The sequence below is a fragment of the Chlorocebus sabaeus genome, chromosome 4 (assembly GCF_047675955.1).
Source record: "Chlorocebus sabaeus isolate Y175 chromosome 4, mChlSab1.0.hap1, whole genome shotgun sequence".
NCBI lineage: Eukaryota > Metazoa > Chordata > Mammalia > Primates > Cercopithecidae > Chlorocebus > Chlorocebus sabaeus.
In genome coordinates this window covers 3,407,674-3,432,646 of record NC_132907.1, presented here as the reverse complement: position 1 = coordinate 3,432,646, position 24,973 = coordinate 3,407,674, and the positions used below count along the sequence as shown (strand labels likewise).

Sequence of the window (24,973 nt, the reverse complement as noted above, 5' to 3'; positions counted from 1 at the left end):
CAGTACTGAAATGAGATATCACTTCCTCTGGAAAGTCGGCTCTATTTTTCCCAAGGACTAGGGTAATGTCTTCTAACATCATCTTGTGCATGCTTCCTATTATTGCACTGAAGGAGCTGTACTGTAATTACTAGTTAGATTATCAAATTCTTGAGGCCAAGAACTATGTCTTCTTGTTCATTAAATCTTAGTGTAATAAATGAATAACAAAAACACAACATTTATCTTAGGCTGATTACCTACAACCTTGTAGTCATATATTAAAATACAAACATGCTTTCAAAATCATTTCTTAGTAATATAAATATGAAATTACCTACACAGAAGAGTTGGAAGGAAAACCTTATAGGGATTTTAGGCTTTGATAATTTATCTTTTATTAGTTTAAAAAGTAAGAAAATGGTTATCATAAAAATGAGGAAAGTGGTTAACTTTAAGGAAGGGAATGAAGTTGTGACTAAGAAATTGACTTTTAGTGGCTACCAGCATTCCATTTCTTGTCTGCTTTGATAGTTACACAAGTGTGTTCTTTATAGTTATTATTTAAACTAACCATACATATTTAGTACTTTTCTGTAGATATATCTGGAGTGACCATACAATGTGTTGTTCGAACTTTTGAGAGTGAAGAAGAAGGATATTATCAGTAATTATAGTGGGAAAACAGGTCCAAATTGGGACTATACAGAAAAATCCTGAACACCTGATCACCCTAGTTATAGCTTGCAATGAAAGAAATATGAAAACAAAATAGAAGGAGAGTTACCAGAGTTTCCACCTATTGATGGTTGGCATAACTAACCATCTTAAATACCTGAGATGGTCTTAAATACTCCATGTATAGACAGGATTACATATATGTGTGTATATATATATTTATATGTGTATATGGGTGTGTGTGTATATATATTTATATGTATGTGTATAATAAATTAGATTACTCTGTCCCCATTAAGCTCTGTGCTGAAAGTGGAGGTGGAAGAATGATAAGTATGCCATGATCCTGGTCTTTAATAAGTTAGAGGTATTAACACATAAAGACTTCAGAAGCAGTAATGTGTGAGTATTACCTCCTTTGTTCCTGTTGGACTGTCCTGAAACGAAGGTTCATGGGCCATTATAAATCCATACTATCTGACCTCAGTGAGGTTCCCCCTGCTGTCTTCTCAGTCACCAATTCTTCCTGTATACTGTTGGGATCCTATTTGTCTCATTCTTTCCATTCCCACCACTGTTTAGGTTTTTTTACAATAGACTTTAGTCTCAATTTTTCTAGTACAGCGGTCCCCAACCTTTTTGACATCAGGGACCAGTTTTGCGGAAGACAGCTTTCCACAGACAGAGTGGTGAGGATGGTTTTGGGATGATTCAGGTGCATTACCTTTATTGTGCACTTTATTTCTATTGTAATATATAATGAAATTATACAACTAACCATAATGTAGAATCAGTGGGAACTCTGAGCTTGTTTTCCTCACACTAGGTGGTCCTTTCTGGGGGTGATGGGAGACAGTGATAGATCATCAGGCATTAGATTCTCATAAGGAACGCACAACCTAGATCCCTCACATGCGCAGTTCACAATAGGGTTCATGCTCTTATGAGAATCTAATACTGCAACTGATCAGATAGGAAGTGGAGCTCAGGTGGTAATGTGAGCAATGGGGAACAGCTGTAAACACAGATGAAGCTTTGGCTTGCCCGCCTGCTGCTCATCCCTCCTGTTCAGCCCAGTTCCTAACAGGCCATGGACCAGTACCAATCCGTGACCCGGGGATTGGGGAACCTTGTTCTAGTTTTTCCCTTTACTCTGTTGCCAGATCAATGTTTTTGAAGCCTTGCTCTGATCAAGCCACTCTACTGCTAAAAAAAAAGTCATTTACTGAAATGATTTTGCCTACAAAGTAACTGGAACTCTTTAGCCAACATCTTTTCTAAAACTATCTTTCTAGCTTTCCCTCTCACTATCTATTTCCAGGGACCTTATGCTCCAGGCAAATCTGGATTACACATTAATAGTCTGAGAGCCCTAGACAAAACTCAGTTATGCAACTCAGTCTGAGATAAGACAGGCAATGCAGCCCAGATTATACAAAGCCTAAAGGCAAGGAGTAGTTCAGTAATTCACATATGTGAGATGATAAAGACTATAATACTCCTCAGGGTGGTAGCAGAGTGAATGGAAAGAAAGGGATAGAATGAATCATCATAAAAGAAAAATGAGCAAAATTTTGTGAGTCACAGGATTTGAGGGAAAGTGCCAGCCAGGCCCATCTATGACTAAAGGGAGCTAAGAACCCACAGTTGTTTCTACTGCTTACAGAGAATAGTACTATAGCTGAGTCTTTTCCTCCACAGTCGATGGAGATAATATCTGTTAATGGCCTGTCAGCAGTGGGAAAGAGAAACTTCAAGTTTCCATGTGCTTCAAGTACTTAAATATCTTCAGTTTGCCTAAGGTCAAGCTGAAATTATAGTTTTTAGCTTTAGACTTTTAAACCAAACATTCTAAAAAGTGAGACTCAACTGAAAAATGTCTACAATATCCACAAGGGGGTCTTTTATAGGCTCAACTAAACCATCAAACTCGTAAGACTATTCTGGGCCACACTTGATATCCATTGACTAAAAAAGATATAGAGGCCGGGCGCAGTGGCTCAAGCCTGTAATCCCCGCACTCTGGGAGGCTGAGACGGGTGGATCACGAAGTCAGCAGATCGAGACCATCCTGGCCAACACGGTGAAACCCCGTCTCTACTAAAAAAAAAATACAAAAAACTAGCCGGGCGAGGTGGTAGTCCCAGCTACTCGGGAGGCTGAGGCAGGAGAATGGTGTAAACCCGGGAGGCGGAGCTTGCAGTGAGCTGAGATCCCGCCACTGCACTCCAGCCTGGGCAACAGAGCGAGACTCTGTCTCAAAAAAAAAAAAAAAAAAAAAAAAAAAAAAGATATAGAAAGGGAATCAACCTTGCTAGCCGGGCAGCCACCAGACACTACTTTTTAGTGGGAGCCTTGCAGCAGTCCTTGTGGCAACCCCTGAACCTCTGAGGATTTATTATCTTTGGAATATGGGGTGTTAACTTTGGAGTGAGGGAATCAGGCTCACTTTGAGCAGATGCAGGAGTTATTCTGGCTTAACAAATCTTATACCCCACAGAAGCCAATACCTTTGCAATAACTCCATAGGTATGGCTTTCAGGATCCCATCCCATAAGAGATGTGCTCAATTCTGAGTCACTATTCTTAGGGAAGATCAAAGCTATAATATACCGTGTTCTAATTCCTACTAATCCTGATGGAGTTTACAAATTAGGGTTTTTTTTTTTTTTTAACCACAGGCAATATTGTCTAGCAACCATCCACTTAAGAGTGAATGCTATGATGTGCTCCCCAGAATCCCTTCAGTTATAAGGCACTCATTTCCTTAGCTGTGGGAGGGCTGGCCTTAGCTGAGGCACTCTAGAAATTGCCCTCAGCCAAAAAGCAACCTTGCTTAAGCTTACAGTCCTACCCCTGGTCACTTGCCTATGGCAGAACATCTTTGAAAAGTTATCTCAGATCCAGAGACTACCATGGGGTTAGCTGAGGGCTTTGTTGTGACTACACTGCAGTTCAACTCCTGTCCAATTCTATTTTTTTCACTCCACTACAAGTGCTGATCCCAAGAGGACTCCTCAACCATCTTCCTGCATGTAAACTTCCATTTCAAAATTTATTATCTGGGAAACTCAACCTAACACACCACTATATCAGGCTTCCAGGAGAAGAGCCAGAAAGTCAACTGAAGGTCAGAATCTCATGCAGAAATGGAATTAGTTATTTATAAGAAATGTCTTATAAGAAATATATGTAATGTATTTATAACTATTTACATGTATTATTATCATGGCCTTTTTAAAACAACTGCAAAATATTGCTGGCTCAGGATCACCTGCCAGCTCTGCCATCATCCATGGTAGCTTAATTTGAATCCTATACCATTTCATTGGTTCTTCTCTATTCAATTTGTTTAATATCAAGTCGCTTTTCCTTCCTTCTAGAATATAACCAACTTGAAAATAGATTATCTTTTTAATTCAAACTATAAATACAAGGCATGCTACAGGCATTCAAAAAATAATTAACAATGCTTGTGTTATTGGCAGTGATACTGTAGACAAAATATTTTGGAGTACATTTCAAAAATGAAAACAAATGAGTATTTAAGCTTCATTTCAGGAATCCAGCTTCTAATAATCTGGAATGTGGCAAAAGATTAGTGGTCAAAGATACTCATCAATGTCTCATTTATAAAAGCAAAACTTTGGACAAAGCATAAGTATCCAATAATGAAAATATAAATAATAGTTTATCTGTTGAATGAAATATTATGTAGCTATTCTATGAGTTTATAATACATGCAGCTTATCTAATATGATATGTAGTATAATTTTTATCATATAAAAAAGCTTGAAAAAGACTTTTCAAAAGAATAAATCAAATAAAAAACTAAAAGCAGTTGAGCTGTCTACTGATGGTTGGAATACGACTAGTTTTCTATTTTTAGTTTCTTCACACTTTTCTGAATGGCCAGACTTTCTACAAAGTGCATGCTTTTTATACTAAACAAATAAACAACAGGAAAATCAGAAATACCACTTAGCAATTACTGATGTCTTCTTAGGGTGAATTAGCATCTGAGCAGGGTTTTTACATCTTCAAATCTTTTAAAAAATAACTTTAACTTTTATTTGAGATTCAGCAGGTACATGTGCAAGTTTGATACATGAGTACATTGTATAGTGCTGAGGTTTGAGATATGAATGATCCCATCATCCAGGCAGCGAGCATAGTATCCAACAGTTAGTATTTTAACCCTTGCCCCCTACTTCTCTCCCACCTTTGGTAGTCCCCAATGTCTTTGTTGCCATCTTCACGTCCATAAGTAAACAATGTTTAGCTCCCATCTGACATGAAAACATGTGTACACCAAATATATCATCTGAACCCACTGAGCATTTCCAACTAGCAAATGAGAAAAGTTGTTTCAAATAGGTTTAAGAGTAAGAAGAAGTAAGAGTAATAAGTGATAGTTGAAAGTTTGCTACTAACTGAAGAAACGGGGAAAACCAGAAAAATTAAAAGAGCACATGCAGCACCTAGTGCGAGACCATAAGTATTGTTATGAGCAACTTAAGGGCATTGCCATATTCAAAGCACAATAACTGACAAGCACAACATTGACACTGGGTCATTTCAAGAAGGCTAATGATGCTATTTGAACTCCATTTCTGAAAGACCAGTGACATACAATTAAATAGTTTTATTCAAAATATTACTTTACAAAACAAAATATAAGGGAGATAAGCCTTAGTTATAAAAAATTCAACTTTCATATGTGTTACTTCCCAAGGCTTTCACAAAATTAAGGCTTTTTACTATTTACAGTATTTAAGAAAGCTAGATTCCCATCATTTTTGGATTTAACAAATTCTGCCAAATATTTGCAGCCTTCTATAAGTGTTAAACATAGAAATTAATAAATTTAAGAGTAGTTTTAAATATATGTGTATATATATTTCTGGAATATTACATTACTAATAATACATACTAAAATCCCAATTTTATAAATGTGGTGATGCTATTCCAAGGCAAATTTGTGTCATTCCAACCCACAGTCCACATTGTGTCTACAATCATTATATATTTATAGATTGTGACTACAATCCAGAGAGTGTATATTATCAGCAGTGTATTTTGAGACTAAACAGATTTCAATAGGAAAGGCTTTCTAATATGCTTCAATTACAGAAATGCAAACATACTAAATGTATTCCACAGGTTTCCCCATGAATTTCACATTAGAGTGCATTTTGTATTGAGCAACTTGATTTAAACTCGATGACTTTAGAATATGCTAACGTACAAAGTGTATGAAAAAACCTAAATTCATTAATTAGCATTTGCTGGTGGCAGAGTGCATAGGATATTTACACCAGAACTCTGCTACATTCAGAATACAGGTTGAATTTCCTAATGTACTCTTGCCATCATTAATCCTTAAATGCCAAACAAAAGTGATGCAGTAACCAAAGCCTTATCAACTATGCCAGATTCTACTACCTAAGCATTGTAAGGTCTGCATTTATGATGGACTACCTGAGCTGATAGCACATGGAATTATCTAAACAACATTTGCATATTTGTGTAATTATTTTCTAAGGTTAATTAGCTCCTGTAATGCATTTCGCCCTTTGAGACTGCTTACAGTGACAGGTTCACATATTTTCTGAACCATTGCCAAGTTTGACAGATTTTTCTTCAGCTAACCTGTTGCTACAAAATTACAAAAAGTGAGTACTCCTATAATATACACTTTAAACTTATAATTGATTTTGGACAAAGTAAACTGCAAATTTAATGGATGTAAAGGTTTTTTAAATGTCCAATTTTAAAGTCAAAAATTCAAGATTTTTTACTTCATATAAATCTGTGATTATACTGGTAAGCGTATCTATTAACAAAATATCTTTTAATAATCAAATCTAACCTTTGTGACTTCACCACATACCTATGTCACTAATTTCAGTTATATCCACATCATATAAATATGTATATAAGTATATATGTACACACACACTCCACACTGTCTACCATCTAGCCTTAGTATTGCCACTGATTTGTTATTTACATTGGTGATATCAACTGGAGAAATCACACTAATATAAAATCTACACCTGTTTTATGACAAAATTTACAAAGCGACATTCTTTCTTCTAAAAAGTTAAGGCTTTCCACTGGGAAAAGTATGGCTCAATAAAATCCAAATGGAAGGTAGATATTCTAGTCTGCTGGACGGAGGATGCAAAAATGTAAGTTACCATCTTGTACCCGTCCAATCCACAAGGATAAGATGAAAGAAAATTTTTATTTTCAGCAATTGGCCAGTGGAGTATCCTTCCAGAAAAAATGGAACACAGAAGATATGGCTCTAATCCAGAAAGACAAACACAAGAAAATTTTATGCTTTTGCTTTAAGCTTTAAACTTTTAGATGATTCTGTTATTTAACTCTTCTGTGTATTAACCAAGTATAAATTGTGTACTAATATAGAACAAAACATTTATAAGAATAGTTATATGTAAAACATATTTTACATTGTTACATGAGATGTAATTTTATTTTATCCAATTAAATGATTTAAATTAAAATGTTTTCTTCATTTTGGCATATTTTAAATGTATGCTCTTTTACAAATTGTATGCATTTGTATTTAATGATGATTAAAGTACTAGGTGTATACTGGATTCATAAAAGTAACAGTATAGCATGCATATACTAAAAACATATTCAAAATTGAAGGACATTATTCAGTCTCAAAATATTAAATTGAACCATATAAGGTACCAGTATTAGAAAGTTTTGACCTTGAAAAATATCAATTTCACAAGATTCAACTTTAAACATAATGAAAATAGATCAAAAAACGTCTATAAGCTGGAGATACCTTGAGACTATCAATTTGTTTCTACCTTTTAGGTGTCAAGACATTATTGGAAGCATTCAATCTTTTTATCTATTTATGTATTTATTTATTTTTTCATTATGCTTTAAGTTCTAGGGTACATGTGCACAACGTGCAGGTTTGTTACGTATGTATACATGTGCCATGTTGGTGTGCTGCACCCATTAACTCGTCATTTACATTAGGTATATCTCCTAATGCTATCTTTTAACTTTTATTTTAGGTTTAGAGACACATGCAAAGGATTGTTATATAGGTAAACTGTGTGTTGTGGGGTTTGGTGTACAGATTATTTAGTCACCTAGGTAATAAGTATAGTACCCAATAAGTATGTTTAAAAATCCTCTCCCTCTTCCCACCACCACCCTCAAGTAGGCCCTTTTTCTGTCCATGTGTTCTCATTGTTTAGCTCCCACTTATAGGTGAGAACATATGGTATTTGGTTTTCTGTTCCTGCATTAGTTTGCTCTGGATAATGATCTCCAACTCCATCCATGTTGCTGCAAAGGACATGATCTCATTCTTTTTCAATGGCTGTGTAGTATTCCACAGTGTGTATGTGCCACATTTTCTTTCTACAGTCTACCACTGATGAGCATTTAGATTGATTCCATGTCTTTGCTACTGTGAATAGTGCTGCAATGAACAAACAAATACATGTGTCTTTATGGTAGAATGATTTATATATCCAATATACCCAAAGGAATATAATACATTCCACCATAAAAATAAATCCCACTAGACTGCTAGGCCGAATGGTAATTCTGTTTTTTGAGAAATTGCCACACTGCTTTCCACAAAGGCTGAACTAATTTGCACTCCCACCAACAGTGTATTAGTGTTCTGTTTTCTCCCCAATCTCACCAGCATCTGTTATTTTTTGACTTTTTAATAATGGCCATTCTGGCTGCTGTGAGATGGCATCTCAGAGTGGTTTCAACTTTCATTTCTCTAATGATTACTGATGTTGTGCATTTTTTCATAGGCTTGTTGGCCACATGTATGCCTCTTTTGAAAAGTGTTCATGTATTCTGCCTACATTTTAATGGGGATGTTTGTTTTTTGCTTATAAATTTGTTTAAGCTCCTTACAGATTTTGTATATTAAACCTTTGTCAGATGCATAGTAAGCAAATATTTTTCCTATTCTATAGATTGTCTCTTTACTCTGTTGATACTTTCTTTTGCTGTGCAGAGCTCTTTAGTTTGATTAGGTCTCACTTGTCAATTTTTGTTTTTATTGTGATTGCTTTTGTTGTCTTTGCCTTGAACTCTTTGCCAGGTCCTATGTCCAGGATGGTATATCCTAGGTTTTCCTGCAGGGTTTTTAAGAGTTTTAAGTTTTACATTTAAGTCTTTAATTCATCTTAAATTGATCTGTGTATATGAGGTCTATCCAATTTCAATCTTCTGCATATGGCTATCTAGTTATCCCAGCACCATTTATTAAATAGGTACACCTTTCCCCATTGCTTGTTTCCATAGGCTTTGTGTTAGATCAGACAGCTGTAGGTGTGTGGCATTATTTCTGGGCTCTCTATTCTGTTCCATTGGTATATGTATCTGTTTTGTATCAATACCATGCTGTTTTGGTTACTGTAGCCTTGCAGTAGAGTTTGAAGTGGTAATGTGATACCTACACCTTTGTTCTTTTTGCTTAGGAATGCCTTGGCTATTCAGGCCCTGTTTTGGTTCCATGTGAAGTTTTAAAAATAGTTTTTTCTGCGACAGTGCGAGACTCTGTCTCAAACAAAAAAAGGCTTTTCTAATTCTGTGAAGAATGTCATCGGTCATTAGGAATAGCACTGAATCTGTAAATTGCTTTGGGCAGTATGGCCATTTTAATGACATTGATTCTTCCTATCCATGAGCATGCAATGTTCTTCCATTTGTTTGAATCATCTTTGATTTATTTGTGCAGTGTTTTGTAATTCTCATTATGGAGACCTTTTACTTCCCTGGTTAGTCGTATTCTTAGATATTTTATTCTGTTTTTGTGGCAACTGTGAATAGGACTATGTTCCCGATTTGCCTCTCAGCTTGACTGTTGTTTGGTGGATAGAAATGTTACTTGTGTTTGTGCATTGAAACTTTGCTGAAATTGTTTAACAGATCAAGGAGATTTTGGGCAGAAACTATGTGGTGGAATCATGTCATCTGCACACAAGGATAGTGTGAATTCCTCTCTTCATATTTGGGTGCCTTTTATTTCCTTCTTTTGCCTGATTACTCTGGCCAGGACTTCCAATACTATGTTGAATAGGAGTGGTAAGAGAGAGCATCCCTGTAACGTTCCAGTTTTCAAGGGGAATGCTTCTAGCTTTTGCCCATTCAGTATTATGTTGGCTGTGGGTCTGTCATAGATGGCTCCAATTATTTTGAAGTATGTTCCTTCAATGCCTAGTTTATTGACGGTTTTTAACATTAAAAATGTTGAATTTTATTGAAAGCCTTTTCTGCATCTATTAAGGTAAGCATGTAGTTTTTGTCTTTAGTTTTATTTGATTAATCACATTCATTGATTTGCATATGTTGAACCAATCTTATGTTCTAGGGATGATGCCTACTTGATTGTGGTGGATTAGCTTTTTGATGTGCTGCTGGATATGCTTTGCTAGCTGAGGATTTTTGCATCTATGTTCATTAAGGATATTGGCCTGAATTTTTCTTTTTGTTGTGTCTCTGCCAGGTTTCAGTATCAGGATGATGCTGGCCTCATAGAATGGGTTAGGGTGAAGTCCTTTCTCAATCTGGTCCTGGGCTTTTTTGTTTTGGTTGATAGGCTTTTTACTACAATTTTGGAACTCATTATTGGTCTGTTCAGGGATTCAATTTCTTCCTGGTTCAGTCTTGGGAGGTTGTATATGTCCAGGAATTTATCCATTTCTTCCAGGTTTGCTAGTTTGTGTGCATACAAAGTGTCCACAGTAGTCTCTGATAGTGTTTCATATTATTGTGGGGTTGGGGGTAATGTCCCCTCTGTCATTTCTGATTACATTGATTTGGATCTTCTCTCTTATTTTCTTTATCAGGCTAAGTGGCAGTCAATGTTATTAATTTTTTCACAAAGCCAATTCTACGATTCATTGATCATTTGTATGGTTTTTCACGTCTCAATTTCCTTCAGTTCAGCTCTATTTTGGTTATTTCTTGTCTTCTTCAAGATTGATTTGTTCCTGCTTCTCTAGTTCCTCGAAGTTAGGTTAAGTTGAGATATTTTTAACTTTTTGATGTGGGTATTTAGTGCTATAAAATTCCCTCTTAACACCGCCTTACCAGTGTCCCAGAAATTCAGGTATGTTGTATCTTTGTTCTCACTAGTTTCAAAGGATTTCATGATTTCTGACAGCACTCAATCTTGAAGACAGATTCAAGGCTACGTTAATGGTCAATTTGGCTACATTAATAAAATTATAAATGGTTATGCACAGGAGACATTTGTAGTGAATACAACTGACAAAATATAAGTATTCAGAATCATATTAAAATATTTGAATTGAGCAGATATTTCACATTTACCATGTCCAAAAGTAAACTCTGAATTGGATTCCCAACACCACAATATCTATACTTTCCCAACTTGTTAAGTGGTATCTCCACCCACCTGTTTTTTTCAAGCCAAAAATCTGGAAGTCACCCTTGACATCTTCCTCTTCTTCTACCACCCATATGTATCCAATTTAACTCATCCTTTGAAATATTTCTAGAATTCATAAGCTTATCTCTACTTCTATTCTTACTACCCTAAGGCAACACTATCGCCATCTCTTGTCTTGGACACTAGACACTTGAACTGGCGACATGCTTTCTCTCATTTGGTCTTTACATTAGATTTTATGATGCAGATACTCTGAATATAGCAATTTACAGTGATTAATTAAGCTCAAGGTCATAACACCAGTGTAATTGCAAGCCAGTCTGTGTGGTTCTAGTGTTTGAACTTCTACGCTATACTAAGTATCCTTTTAAATCATATGTATTAAAATGTTAACAAATGGCTCTGATATTGGGCTGACATAAAAACTTGTCTTTTTATCTATTTGAATATAAAATTTAAACCCAGTTAAAGAAGTGGTCAGTAAAAATAAGTTAATATTATAGCAAAAGAAAAGACTAAACAAATAATTATGGCCCATTCTTTACAGACAGGGTGACAAATACTTGGTGACTGGGTCATATTGTCACAAAACGGGTGTGACCTGGAATAGGAGGATGATAGAACTGGTAGGATTCTTAGATTCCAAAACTGGGCTCCACTGTGCTCCTGGGAATTTTCATCAAAGTAAACACTGACGATCCTACTCACTTTAATAAAATTTAGGTCTTTTCTTTTAGTGTAATCTACAATGCAACCATAATAATGTTAACTAAAAATGCCTCTACAGCACATACTGTGGCATCCACTGATCTTAAAACAGTCGACTCTCCTTATCTCTGGGTTCTGCATTAGTGGATTCAACCAACCAATGACCAAAAATATTTAAGAAAAAGAAAGAATGGTAGTATATATGCCCAACACGTCCAGACTTTATTTTCTTGTTATCATTCCTTAAATAATACAGTATGAACAATGATTTACATAGCATTTATAATACATCAGGTAGTAAAGTCATCTAGAGATTATTTAAAGTCTATGGGAGGATGTGTAGAGGCTACATGCAAATACTATGCCATTTTATGTAAGGGACTTGAGCATGCATGGATTTTGGTATCTGAAGGGTGAAGAGGGGGGCTGTCCTGAAACCAGTTCCCTATGAATACTGAAGGACGATTATTTATGTCATTTAATCCTATGAATTAGGTACCATTATTATCCCCATAATCAGATGAACAGGTAAAGAATGATTAGGAAACTTACTCAAGAAAACTGTTATTATTTGGCAGAACCAGAATTCAAACCTAGGTAGTCTGAGTTCATATTTGTAATCTTAATCACTTTATATAACCCTGTTTAAACACATTTAATATTCTTCTCTCCATGCAGGCATAACGAGTATTGCTATTCTTTATAGTAATGAACAAAACAGCGAGGGGCCATTAAGACAAAGGGACACGAGTGTTGCTTATGTAGCTATCAGTATCATGTGCCAGGTTCACATGAGAAAAGACCTTCTCTGTGAAATGAAGGAGTCTGTTTTCTGAAAGTTCAGTGTGTCCTTTTCCTTCAATAGCTTCTGCCATCATATAAGAGAGACACTGAACCTAGCTTAAAATCTATTATTAATTTTCTGTCATTTATTAATCTAAAACAAAAAATTCAGCTAAGAGAAAGAAGTTAGACACAAAAGACTACATGCAATGTGTTTCAATTGTTAGGAAATTCTAGAAAAGCCAAAACCATAGTGTTAGAATGCAGGTCAGTAGTCAGCAAGGTCAGGAAATGGGAGGAAGAGACTGGCTGCAAAGGAGCACAAGAGAAAACTTTTTGGGGGTGATGGAAGTAACGGGTTAGAAAACAATGAGCTGCAAGCTGCCTGCCTGTTTTGTAAATAACATTTTACTGGAACGCAGTCATGTACACTTGTTTATGTATCATCTATGATTGCTTTCACCTCGCAACAGTAGAGCTGAGCAATTGAGACAGAGTCAGTCTGGCCTACTAGTCTAAAGTAGTTTAAGAAGAAGTTTGTTGATCCTTTCTCTAAATACTTACGATCTCAGTTCCAGCACCGGATGGCAGATTAAAGATCTGTATCTAACTGGATTATCTCCGCAAACCCCCTAAAACTATAGTAAAAGACTTTTTTTAATGTAGACAAAAATCAGCAAGGACTAGGAGAACAAGGAAGGAAAAAAATGACAACATTTTGGAAGAAAGAGAGCAGATAGAAGCGTGGTAACTAATTTAGCACATCTGACAAAGTCCAATCTCAAGCTGGCAGTGGGAAAGCTGAGAATCAACTCCACTTACACTGCAGAATCCTCCAAAGCATAGGGATAGGATTCCAGGTATCTCTGGGATTGAAGGAGACTGGCATGTACATGCTAAAATAAGGCTGCTTGAGAAGTAGTTATTTTTCCATCTTCCATTCCATGTGCTTGTCAAATGTCTTTGCACATCCTGACAGGAGAGTTTTTGAAATGGGGATATCAGAAACAGTTGGCATCAGCTTCAGATGAAGAAACAGAGATAAAGTGACCATATGCAAACTCATCACCACCATCTCCCAAACCCCCAGGCCTTCATCCCTTCTAAACTTCTTGACTGTTGGCAGTCAGACCCTTTGTCTTCAGGCAAAGGACTGGAAGACTTCTTTGGAAAATCAAACCAGGCTAAATAAGACAAAAAGTTCTAAAGATATAGATGGGTGGGAGTGGGCATGGGGGGAAGTTCCCAACAAATAGACTACTCAGATTAACTATAGTGAAGCTCAAACATAGTAAGTCCCACCCAGATGCTTAGAGATTCCAATTAGCTTTTTAATCCCTACTGATAAATATGAATAGACTGCTAAACATTATTGGACATATGAAAAATGCCTATAAATACAAAATATAGAGTCCTGAACAAATAGACACTTGAAAGAAATGGAAACTTTGCAGACAGAGGAAAATGTCAGAAACACTTTCATTATTATCTTCAGAGATACAAGTACATGCATAAAACTAGAACAAGGGAACTTTTTTTTTTTTTTTTTGAGACAGGGTCTCAACTCTATCACCCGTGCTGGTGTGCAGTAGCTGGGACTACAGACACATGCCACCATGCCTGGCTAATTTTCAACTGTTTTGTACAGAGAGGGTCTCACTATGTTACCTAGGCTGGACAAGGGTACTATGAAAAAGAAATATTTGAAGAATAAAAAGCTCTTTCAAATTAAAAGCAAAACAGCAGAAGTGAAAAATTCAACAGAAGGGTTAAATGTTTAAGTTATAGAAATATCCCAGAAGCAAGAAGATATGAAAAATAGGAGAGAAAAGTAATAAACCAGATTATAAGTCTAGGAGATCCATCATCCAGAAAGCAAAGCTGTATAATGAGAAAACAGAAAAAAACAGAAGGCAGGAAATTATCAACAAAATAAGAAAGTTTCCCAGGACATTTGTTGATAGATAAAAGTGACTACATATCTGGTATACTGAATGAAACATATATGTATAGAAAGGCACATCACTGCAAAATTTAGAACCCAGGAACAAAGAGAAGATTCTACAAGTTTTAAGAAAGAAAAATAAAATATTAGGATTCAGAACAATTTCGAACTTTTCAATAGCAACAGAGGAAGTAAGATGAAGATTAAAAAAAGAAAACAAAAAAGTCTAAAATTCAAAAGCCCAAGTCAGGCACGTGGCTCATGCCCGTAATCCCAGCACTTTGGGAGGCCAAGGTGAGTGGATTGCTTGAACTCAGGAGTTCAAGATCAGCCTGGCCAACATGGTGAAATCCCATCTGTATTAAAAATACAAAAATTAGCCAGGTGTGGTGGTGCATGCCTGTAGTTCCAGCTACTTGGGACGCTGAGGTAGGAGGGTCATTTGAGTCCAGCAGGTGCAGGCTGCAGCGAGCTGAGATGGGACCACTGTACTCCAGCCTGGGCTACAGAGCGAGACTCCATCTCAAAAGAATAAAAAATCAAAAGGAAGATAATTTCTAATTTAGAATTCTATAGCCAGCCAAAATATCATCAAATAGAAATGTAAGATAAACACAGAGAGTCAAAAAAATTTGTATCTCATTCCCTTCCTCTAAAGAAACAACTAGGAGATATGCACATTTAAAACAAGAAATAAACCAAGAAAGAGGAAGACATGAAGTACAGAAAATGAGAAATAACCTAAGAGAGTAACAAAATGAATCTTCAGAACAATAAAGAAAATGCTAAGATGATAGCTGGACACCACATACAGCAGTTAACCAGACAGGTGATACTAGTGTGATTCAAAGGATAGATATGTTGAGAGTTGTTATCACCAAGACCGCCACTACAACTACATTATCATTTAAGACATAATTACCTAATGAGTTGGACCTGGATTTATATTTGTATTTGGCTTTTCCTAACCACATACTGTTGAGATTCGTGTTGCCCATTCATGCTTTGCTGCAGTATCAGCTGAGGACATTTATTACAACTCATGAAAATGCTGTGTTTTCACTAAACTAGGAGGTATAGGTAGACCATGGAAAGCTTAGAAACAGAAAATACAGAGCAGAAAACTCTAGCCATATTTCTGATGATTTTGCCTTCTAGATGCTCCAACTACGAAAAGCTGTTTTTCAAGACTACATTGTCCACTGATATCCCTATAAGGGGATCTTGTAAGTGCTTTGGGAATCTGAAGTCAGATCATGATCCATAGTATCTATTTAGCTTATCTTCAACTGGGAGTTTTCATTAAATAGTAGAAATATTTTCCTTTCCTTATACTACCAGGTCTGTGCTTGCTGCTTAATGTGTCATAATAAACAACATGCTATTTAGGAGTACATACAGTAACATACAGGCTCCAGGGATGAAGATCTGACATCTTTGGAGCCATTATTCTCCCTACCACAACAACCTAGCAAGAACCCTGGGAGATGGTCCCAAAATGTTGCCAGGATTGTTCTTAGAAACCTGAAGAAAGTAATGGCCTATACTAAGTGAAGATCTCAGCTATCATTCATCAGGGAGTATCCGTCACAGAAGAGGCAGTAAAAAACCAAGAAGACAGAATGACACAGCCAGTTTGTATTTGTTGGACTCTGTCATGAACTAACTTGTGCTGGCACAACCAGAGTATGACCAAAAAAGCCATAATAGCAAGAATGCAGGATACACATAGGCCCACAAACATGCATGCATCTTGCTCACCAAGATTGATCGGGCTATTGCCACTTAATGAATACTAGAGTAGAGTGAGAGGCAAAAGAAACACCTTTGGAACGTGTCTGTGTCTGTGTGTGTTGGAGGGGGCGTTAGATTAAGTGTTCCAGACAATTCAATCTAGAACATCCTATAGACAAAATGGTATAGTCAGAAGCTAAACATGCCTTATAGTATCACTATCTGAATCTAAAGCTATAATTATAGCTGTAGAGGAAATGAGTAAACTGTCTCCAAAGAATTAATGATTAATTTAGCAACTTTGGGATGATCATTTACAATAGAGAGACAACATATTTTCTCTGTCTCTCTGTGACACACACACACACACACAATCACACAACCAGACAGTGCTACTTAATTAGCTTTGTGATTTTGACTTACCCTCTTAGATATTCAAACTCTCTATTTGTCCATGAGAGTCCTGGGAGACCTCTAAAGTTCTATCTTTTTCTAATAAGATAAGGAAAGCAAAACTTTGAAACAAAGAGAACCAGAGTTGTTATCTAAAGGGAGGCTGGGCCCAGTGCAGTGGCTCATGCCAGTAATCCCAGCCCTTTAGGAAGCTGAGTGGGGAGGATCACCTGAGCCCAGGAGTTTGAGACCAGCTTGGGCAACATAGTGAGACACTGTCTCTTAAAAAAAATAACCAGGTGTAGTGGCATGTGCCTGTAGTCCTTGCTCATTGAGAGGCTGAGGTGGAAGGATTGCTTGAACCCAGGAATTCTCGGCTGCAGAGAGCTATGATTGTGTCACTGCACTCCAGCCTGGGCAATAGAGCAAGATCATGTCTCTAAAAAAAATAATAAAAATAAAACACAGAAAGACTGCAGAAATGCAAAATAAGAAGCCTGGCAAACTGCACATAATAAATATTTGATTTATTTTGGGATACATCACAAAAGTGTAATTAAGTTATATACTTGCTATAATTTAGTCATAAAATAAAAACATCTTGAAAATGTATTTATTAATACTATTATATTATTACAAACACATAATTTTTTGAATTTTAAAATATTTTATTGCTAAAAACTGTTAACGATCATCTGAACCTTCACGGAACTATAATCTTTTTGTCAGTGAACAGTCTTGCCTCAATGCTGATGGCTGCTGACTGATCAGGGAGGTGGTTGCTGAAAGTTGGGGTGGTGGAGGCAATTTCTTAAAATAAGACAACGATATTTGCCTCATTTATTGACTCATCCTTTCATGAAATATTTCTCTGTAGTATGAACCATTGTTTGATAGCATTTTACCCACAGTAGAACTTCTTTCAAAGTCAGAGTCAATCCTCTAAAACCTGTCACTATATCAATTAAGTTTATGTAATATTTCAAATCCTTTCTTGTCATTTCAACAATGTTCACAGCATCTTCAGCAGGAGTACTTTCCACCTTATGAAACCACTTTCTTTGCTCATCTGTAAGAAGCAACTCCTCATTCATTCAAGTTTGATCATGAGATTGCAGCAATTCAGTCACATCTTCAGGCTCCATTTCTAATTCCAGTTCTCGTGCTATTTCCGTCTCATCTGCAGTTCCTTCCTCCACTGAAGTCTTGAATCCTTCAAGTCATCCATGGGGGCTGGAATCATCTTCCAAATTGCTGTTAATGTTGATATTTTGACCTCCTCTCATGAAATGTTCTTAATGGCATCTGGAATGGTGAATCATTTCCAAGAGGTTTTCAATTTACTTTTCCCAGATCCATCAGAGGAATTGCTATCTGTGGCAGCTATAGTCTGACAAAATATATTACTTAAATAATAAGACTTGAAAGTCAAAATTACTCCTTGATCCATACTCTGCAGAATGGGTGTTTTGTTAGCAGGCAGGAAAACAGCATGTATTTCCTTGTATATTTCCATCAGAGTTCTTGGGTGACCAGGTGCATTGTCAGTGAGCAGTAATACTTTGAAAGGAATCTTTTTTTTTTTCTGAGTAGTAAGTCTCAACAGTGGGCTTAAAGTACTCAGCAATCCATGGTGTAAATAGAATTACTTTCATCCAGGTTTTGTTATTCCATTTCTACAGCACAGGCAGACTAGCATAATTCTTAATGGCACCAGGATTCTTGGAATGGTAAATTAGCACCGGCTTCAACTAAAGTCACCAGTTGCATTAGCCTGTAACAAGAGAATCAGCCTGTCCTTTGAAGCTCTGTAGTAAGGCACTGACTTCTCTTTACCTATGAAAGTCCTAAATGGCATTTTCTTCCAATAGAAGGCTGTTTTGTGTACACTGAAAAATCTGTAGCCACCTTCATCAATGATATTAGTTAAATTTTCTGGATAACTTGCTGCAGCTTCCACATTAGCATTTTGGAGATGACTTCTTTCCTTTTTCTTTTTTAAAAATTTTACTTTAAATTCTGGATACATGTGCAGGATGTGCAGGTTTGTTACATAGGTATATGCATGCCATGGTGGTTTGCAGAACCTATTGACCCATCCTCTAAATGTGTTATAGTAAAGCCTAACTCATTCAAACAAACTTTAACATTACAAATTTGTGAACATTTCGAATTTAAGTAGTATTTTATCCTTCAAAAATGAAGACAAGACGGCAGTTCTAAAATTCATGTATTAGAAGTCTATTCCATTTCAGATGATTTTAAATCCAGATATTAAATTTGCTTATCAACTGATCTTTTAAAATAGTTTCTAATGTATATTTATTTAGTAATGGTTTTACTTTAGTGGAATATTTTCCCAGGAACAGGATTGCCAGGTTGAAAGGTTTAGGTATTTTTCATTTTAATAAGTGTTACTGGATTGCTTTCTCACATTACCACCATATTACATGAGAGGAATCTTTCCTTTACATCTAGCCAACAATAGTTATAATAGTTGCTTCAGATTTTTGTCAATTAATGGTTGTAAATATTGGTACCTTGATTTGCATTTCCTTGCTAATGGAGATGTTAACCAATTATTCATTATAATAACACCAGTGGCTAGTACAATACACTTTCTCATGAAGTTTTATCTATTTGTATATTTACAATTATTATTACATTTATATATAATATGTATTATATTATATATAAAATGTATTATATATTTACTGAAATAATTTAACTTAAAAAACCTTACAAGTTGTCCCAATTACTGCAAAAGTTTTAATAAATAGGCATTTGAGAATTTTTCTTTTGTGTTTGTTTTTGTTTTTAGACAGGTTCTTGCTCTGTCACCCAGCTGGAGTGTAGTGGCGTGATCTCAGCTCACTGCAACCTCCGCCTCCCGGGCTCAAGCGATCCTCCTACCTTAGCCTCCTGAATAGCTGCCACCATGCTTGGCTAATTTTTTATTTTTTGTAGAGGCGAGGTTTCGCCATGATGCCCAGGCTGGTCTCGAACTCCTGGGCTGAAGCGTTCCACCAGCTTGGCCTCCCAAAGTTCTGGGATTACAGGAGTGAGCCACCCACCACATCTGGCAAGAATTTTTCTATTCTAAGAAAAACATCTTATCGACAGCAAAGCTAGATTTCTTAACATATAAACAATTCAACTAAAAAACTTAACACATTTTAGTAAAATAAAAAACCAGTATATTTTATCAGCAGTTCTGATTTTAGAATAAGGGCACACCAAATGTGTCCTTTATTGTCCATCACAAAATGCAGAGAGAACTTTACCATACTATTTAAAAATTTCTCATGTACAGCAAACACATCCTAGTTTACAAAGTTTTAAAATATTTGAAAAAGTAAGAAAAATAATTATATTTATTTTAATCTGTTGAAAACATTGCATATACTAAAATATAAAATTGTTGATATAAAATTAAGGGGAAGGACTATATCTTGTTACTACTAATTATTATACTAATTATAGCAGCTAACATTTATCAGGTAGTTACCACTTACCAGCTTTGGATCAAGCACTTTACACGTATTACGTATATATATTACATGTATTATGTATTAACATGTATTAAGCTACTATTATGGTTCCCATTGTATGGATGAAGCACAGAAAGGTCGAATAGCTTGTTCCAGGATAAAGAGCTAATTAGTGCAATTCAGGATTATAGCATGGGAAGTCTGAATTAAAAATGCCTACTTTTAATCCCTGTGCTATGCTAACTCACCCTTCGATTTTTCTGTCCTCCATAGTACCTTACAATTCACACAAAGGCCTGCAGTTTTAACTTGTACTTAAATGCTTTAAGAAATGTTACTTAAAACAGTCTGAAGACTTCCTCAAAGAGTTACAAGACTTATTTAACTTCTGTTAAAATCATTGAAACTGAAATTAAATATCCAAACTTTTTTAAAAAGAGAGATGGTGCCAGACGCAGTGGCTCACACCTGTAATCTCAGCACTTTGGGAGGCCAAGGCAGGTGGATCACAAGGTCAAGAGATCGAGACCATCCTGGCCAACATGGTGAAGCTCCGTCTCTACTAAAAATACAAAAATTAGCTGGGTGTGGTAGTGCGTGCCTGTAGTCCCAGCTACTCAGGAGGCTGAGGTTGCAGTGAGCCAAGGTCGCGCCATTGCACTCCAGCCTGGCAACAGAGTGAGACTCCGTCTAAAAAAAAAAAGGGAGAGATGGACTGATATATCCAATAAATGAATTCTAGAAATTCTAGAACCTCTACTACTTTTTAAGGAAAGTACATGCTTTCTTTTATAAGATTAAAACATTGTTTTCTTCTTCTCTTTGGAACCACTAATCAAACCATAAATATTTTCACTGTAGAATATGTGCTTATTTGAGCCTAAATTCACAAATAAGGATTCTGATGATTGCAATCACTTCGTATAATAAAATGTGACTAAGTATCAGCTTACTCATAAATAAAATATTTTGAACTGAAAAGATGAATGATAAATAAAATTGTAATCATTTTAGCAAACTAGGCAATCTCAATTTTAGGACAACAGAACAAAGGGCTTCAAAGAATTCTCATATGCTATAAAGATTGTTAGGAGTAGACTGTCACATAGTGACCTTGCTGGCGTCTAACATACCTAACAGTATTTGGAAGTGCATTGTTTCAAATCAATAACTAATTAACAAAGTACAAAAGAAGTTGCACAGTTTCCTTAGCTCCTTGTTAAAAATGGCTTTTGGCAGCACATGGGCAGAAAGGTCGCTTTTATGACATCTCCAGGAGCCTTTCAACACCCTGCCTCTGTCAGATTAAATTACTTTTAGCAATTAATCGTCATAAGTTAAAACAGAAGCACATTTGTTACAGCAGGCTGTCATAATGACATGGTGAGGAGTTGTTTTGATATGAATTTCTTCCACTGACCTTCTATCATATCTTAATTTTTGTGGTTGACCTAACTGGAAGATTGGGAGCACGTCTTAGCTCAAAAAGCACAGGCCAACCCTTGGGGGTCTTGGGATAGGATACAAACAAATAATTGAAAAAAAATTTCCACAGATACTTCTGAAAAGCAGACTTTATGAAACAAAGGACTGTGTAACTTAGAAATTAATTTTAAAACAAAATTATTCTTGACATAAAAAGGAATGTAAAAAATGCAATTTTCTATTGAGTTCAAAAGATGAGATTATTATTGCATTGTACTAAAGTTAACCACCTAGAAATAGTATGCTATGAGGAAATACTAAATAATTTTAAAATGTGAATTTCAAGAAAAATACACACACGCACAGGATACATATCTTCTACTTGATGAATATTCTGTTTAAACCTCTGTAACTCTGTACAATCAGTTACCAATAATCATTCCTTATCAAATAATTTTCTTTATAAATCTGAGTATGAATGAGACTGAAAAAAATCCCCTTCTAATTGAGGAATATAATACTTTGGTGAATCCAGTAATAGATCAGATAGTATTTTCAACAGTGACTGACATATGCAAATTTTTGTCCCAAAGGTAAAATATTTTTATAGTTGATTTTTCTTCCTATTGCTATGAATCTGCTACATTATTTAGCTATTTTAAAATTTAAGAGAATGTCACAGAGGATGAAAAAAATACTGGGTGAAAATTAGGCCATCTCAAAAGGATAAGGAAAATGAAAAAGCACGAGATTTTCAAGAAATCATAAACCCATGAAAACAGTGATAATAGCAGCCAATATTTTTTAAGTGCTTACTCTGTATTTGATATTGTGCAAAATGCTTAATATGTTCTAATTAATTTAATCCTCATGGTACCCTGGGCAGTCGTTACAATTATTATCCACTTTTTATAGATAAGCCAACTGATACTTGAGGAGTTTAATTCATTTGCCCAACATAATACAGCTAATGGAGTTTAACTTCAGACCCCATGATCTTAAATTAACCCTACAGTAATACAAATGTGCATATGTACGTGTGTGCATGTACATATCCAAGAAAGTCTTTTTAGTTGTAAAAATAGATCTTAGGCCTAAAATATGACTACTCCTGGAAAACTGATATTCAATTATTCTAATTCACAGTATACATTGAGGAAGAGACCAGAGTTATTTATCAATAATTTGGATCTAAGGAGCAGATACAACCAGAGCTTCCAGAACCTTAGTTGGGAAAAGTCGTAAGATTATTGAGAAAGATGTAGGTAGGTGTGCGGGTATGTACAGGGTGGAAGATAACCGATCCTCTCAAATATCTGATGGGATCCTTATTATGATCAAGATGTTGTGAACAGCAGGGGACCCGTGGACACTGGACGGCCAGAGAAGCTTGCTCCTGCTGATTGAGAATGTCACAAAGTCCTCTGCTCTATGGTTGCTCGTGAGCAGTGAAGTTTTTGTATTCTTAACTACATTAAAGGAATGTAATGGCATATTTCTGGAACTCGCCATCAAACTTGTGATGAACATATTCTAGAAATTAAAATTTAAGTTCTTTTTGAAATAATATCTAATGGCTGTTATTTGCAAGTAGCAGAATGGGCAAGATTAATACCATATATATTTAACATTTAGAGTCAATATAAACATTTTTTCACATTGTAACCTTACTAATTAACTGAGCAAAATGTTCCCTCTAGATATGTTTTGCGAAGGCAACTCTGCAGTGGTATGAAATTTTCTACTTAAATAACTTTAATCTCCAATATTTACAAGCAAATTTTCTAAATTAAATCAGGACATTTTCTATTAATTATGTTTACAGCTAAATATTAGGGATTCTTAGTCATTGGGTGTTTCTTTTTTTTTTTCCCCTCCAAGAGTGTGTTCTGTAAGATTAACACTAAGGGCAAAGTGGAATTAATTCATTTTGTCAGATGGACCCAGCTAAGTATTTTTATATTTCAGAGACTGTTATAGACAGAGTACAACTGACTGATAAAATGAAACCTGGTATTCCTTTTCCTTCATTAAAACCAGTGAAAATGCTTAGCAAAGTAGCTCATTGTAAGGACAGAAGAAAAAACAATGAATATTTAAATAAAAATTATTTCATTATTTCAGGGAATGACAGAAGTTTAGAAATCACGGCCTCCTGCCTATTTGCATTCATATGTATTTTATACAGGAAAAAACTTGGCCCAAGAGGTATGATATGACTTGTCCATTATATCTTGCTGGTCATTGTAGTAATTTTGTTGGTTGAAATTTCAGTTCTCATAGAGGTACAAACACCAACATACGTAACATTACATGTATTTTATAAATCTTTAAAGTGACTTCACATACCTCACTTCTTATTTTCTTTACTCATACTCATGGCTATTATTTATTACAGCAAAGCATCCAAAGCAAAATCAGCAAAGAGAAAAGGTAAATAAGGCAAAATCCAGAGGAAACAAGGTACAAACTTCCAAGAATCGACTCCTGGTAGAGTCATCCAGGATGTGTGTAATTGCTCCAGCAACAAATTATGACAACACATGTGAAAAGTTGTCTACCAGGGAAGCTCATTAGAGATTCGGAACCCAGGGTTTTTATTGGAGGCTTGTCACATAGCCACTTCCTGCCTAACACCTTACCAAGAATCCAGACTTCCAGAAGGAAAGCAAGTGTTCAGCAAAGACCACATTGTTTGCATAATCAATTTGGGCTCAATGAGCCATTCTTTGTCAGTTAGGGTGGCAGAAACCTTCCTGAAATCCAAGTTCCCAGATGCTAATGAAAGGCCAGCTTTGCAGGTAGGTTTTTCTAAGGATAGCCATCTCAGGCCTGCTCACCTCACTTCTTGATTGTCATTACAATCCAATGGAGTAGACAGGTCCTGGGAGACCACTTATATTCCTCCATCACCTTTAACCTTTATCTAATCAATTAGCATATACTGCCATTTGCCATCTTAACACTGTACTTCTAAACTGACACTCTAACTACTTCTACAGCCCATCATCTATTTCAATTGCCTAGGAAGTAAAATTAAGCACATATGCATGAAGTGATAGCATAAAAACATGGGCAGTGAGAGTTGAAATATTAAAATGACAAATAGTTATAGTTATTTACCTGCTTGCAAATGTAAAAGAATTCTTCTAGAAAAAGAAACACTACAATGTAAAAATGATCATCTTTATAATGTAACATTATGTTAATATAGACAGAAATTAGGGGAAGGAAGAGAAAAAAAGGAGAGAGGGAAAAAACTGTTGTTGATAGTGGCAGTAAAATAGAGCTAAAATTCCAACTTTAAATTAGTGTGTGAGGAAGGAAGAGTATGGAAGATTAAAATGAGATACTTCCAAATACTACATGTTTTATAAAAATCTCAGTAATTAA

At 35.7% G+C, this 24,973-nt stretch overlaps 1 protein-coding gene across 20 annotated transcripts in view; it reads right to left on the bottom strand.

Annotated features, from left to right (window-relative positions):
• Positions 1-24,973, bottom strand: part of ARB2A (ARB2 cotranscriptional regulator A) — a 481,527-nt gene that overhangs the window by 211,399 nt on the left and 245,155 nt on the right. For 15 of the 20 annotated variants that reach the window (XM_073014612.1, XM_073014598.1, XM_073014605.1 and 12 more), the window contains one exon: positions 13,415-13,564. The exons of the other annotated variants lie outside the window; for them this stretch is intronic. In XM_073014612.1, coding sequence (XP_072870713.1) covers positions 13,415-13,564 — 150 coding nt within the window. The remainder of the gene's footprint in view (positions 1-13,414; positions 13,565-24,973) is intronic. 20 annotated transcript variants of the gene reach the window in all.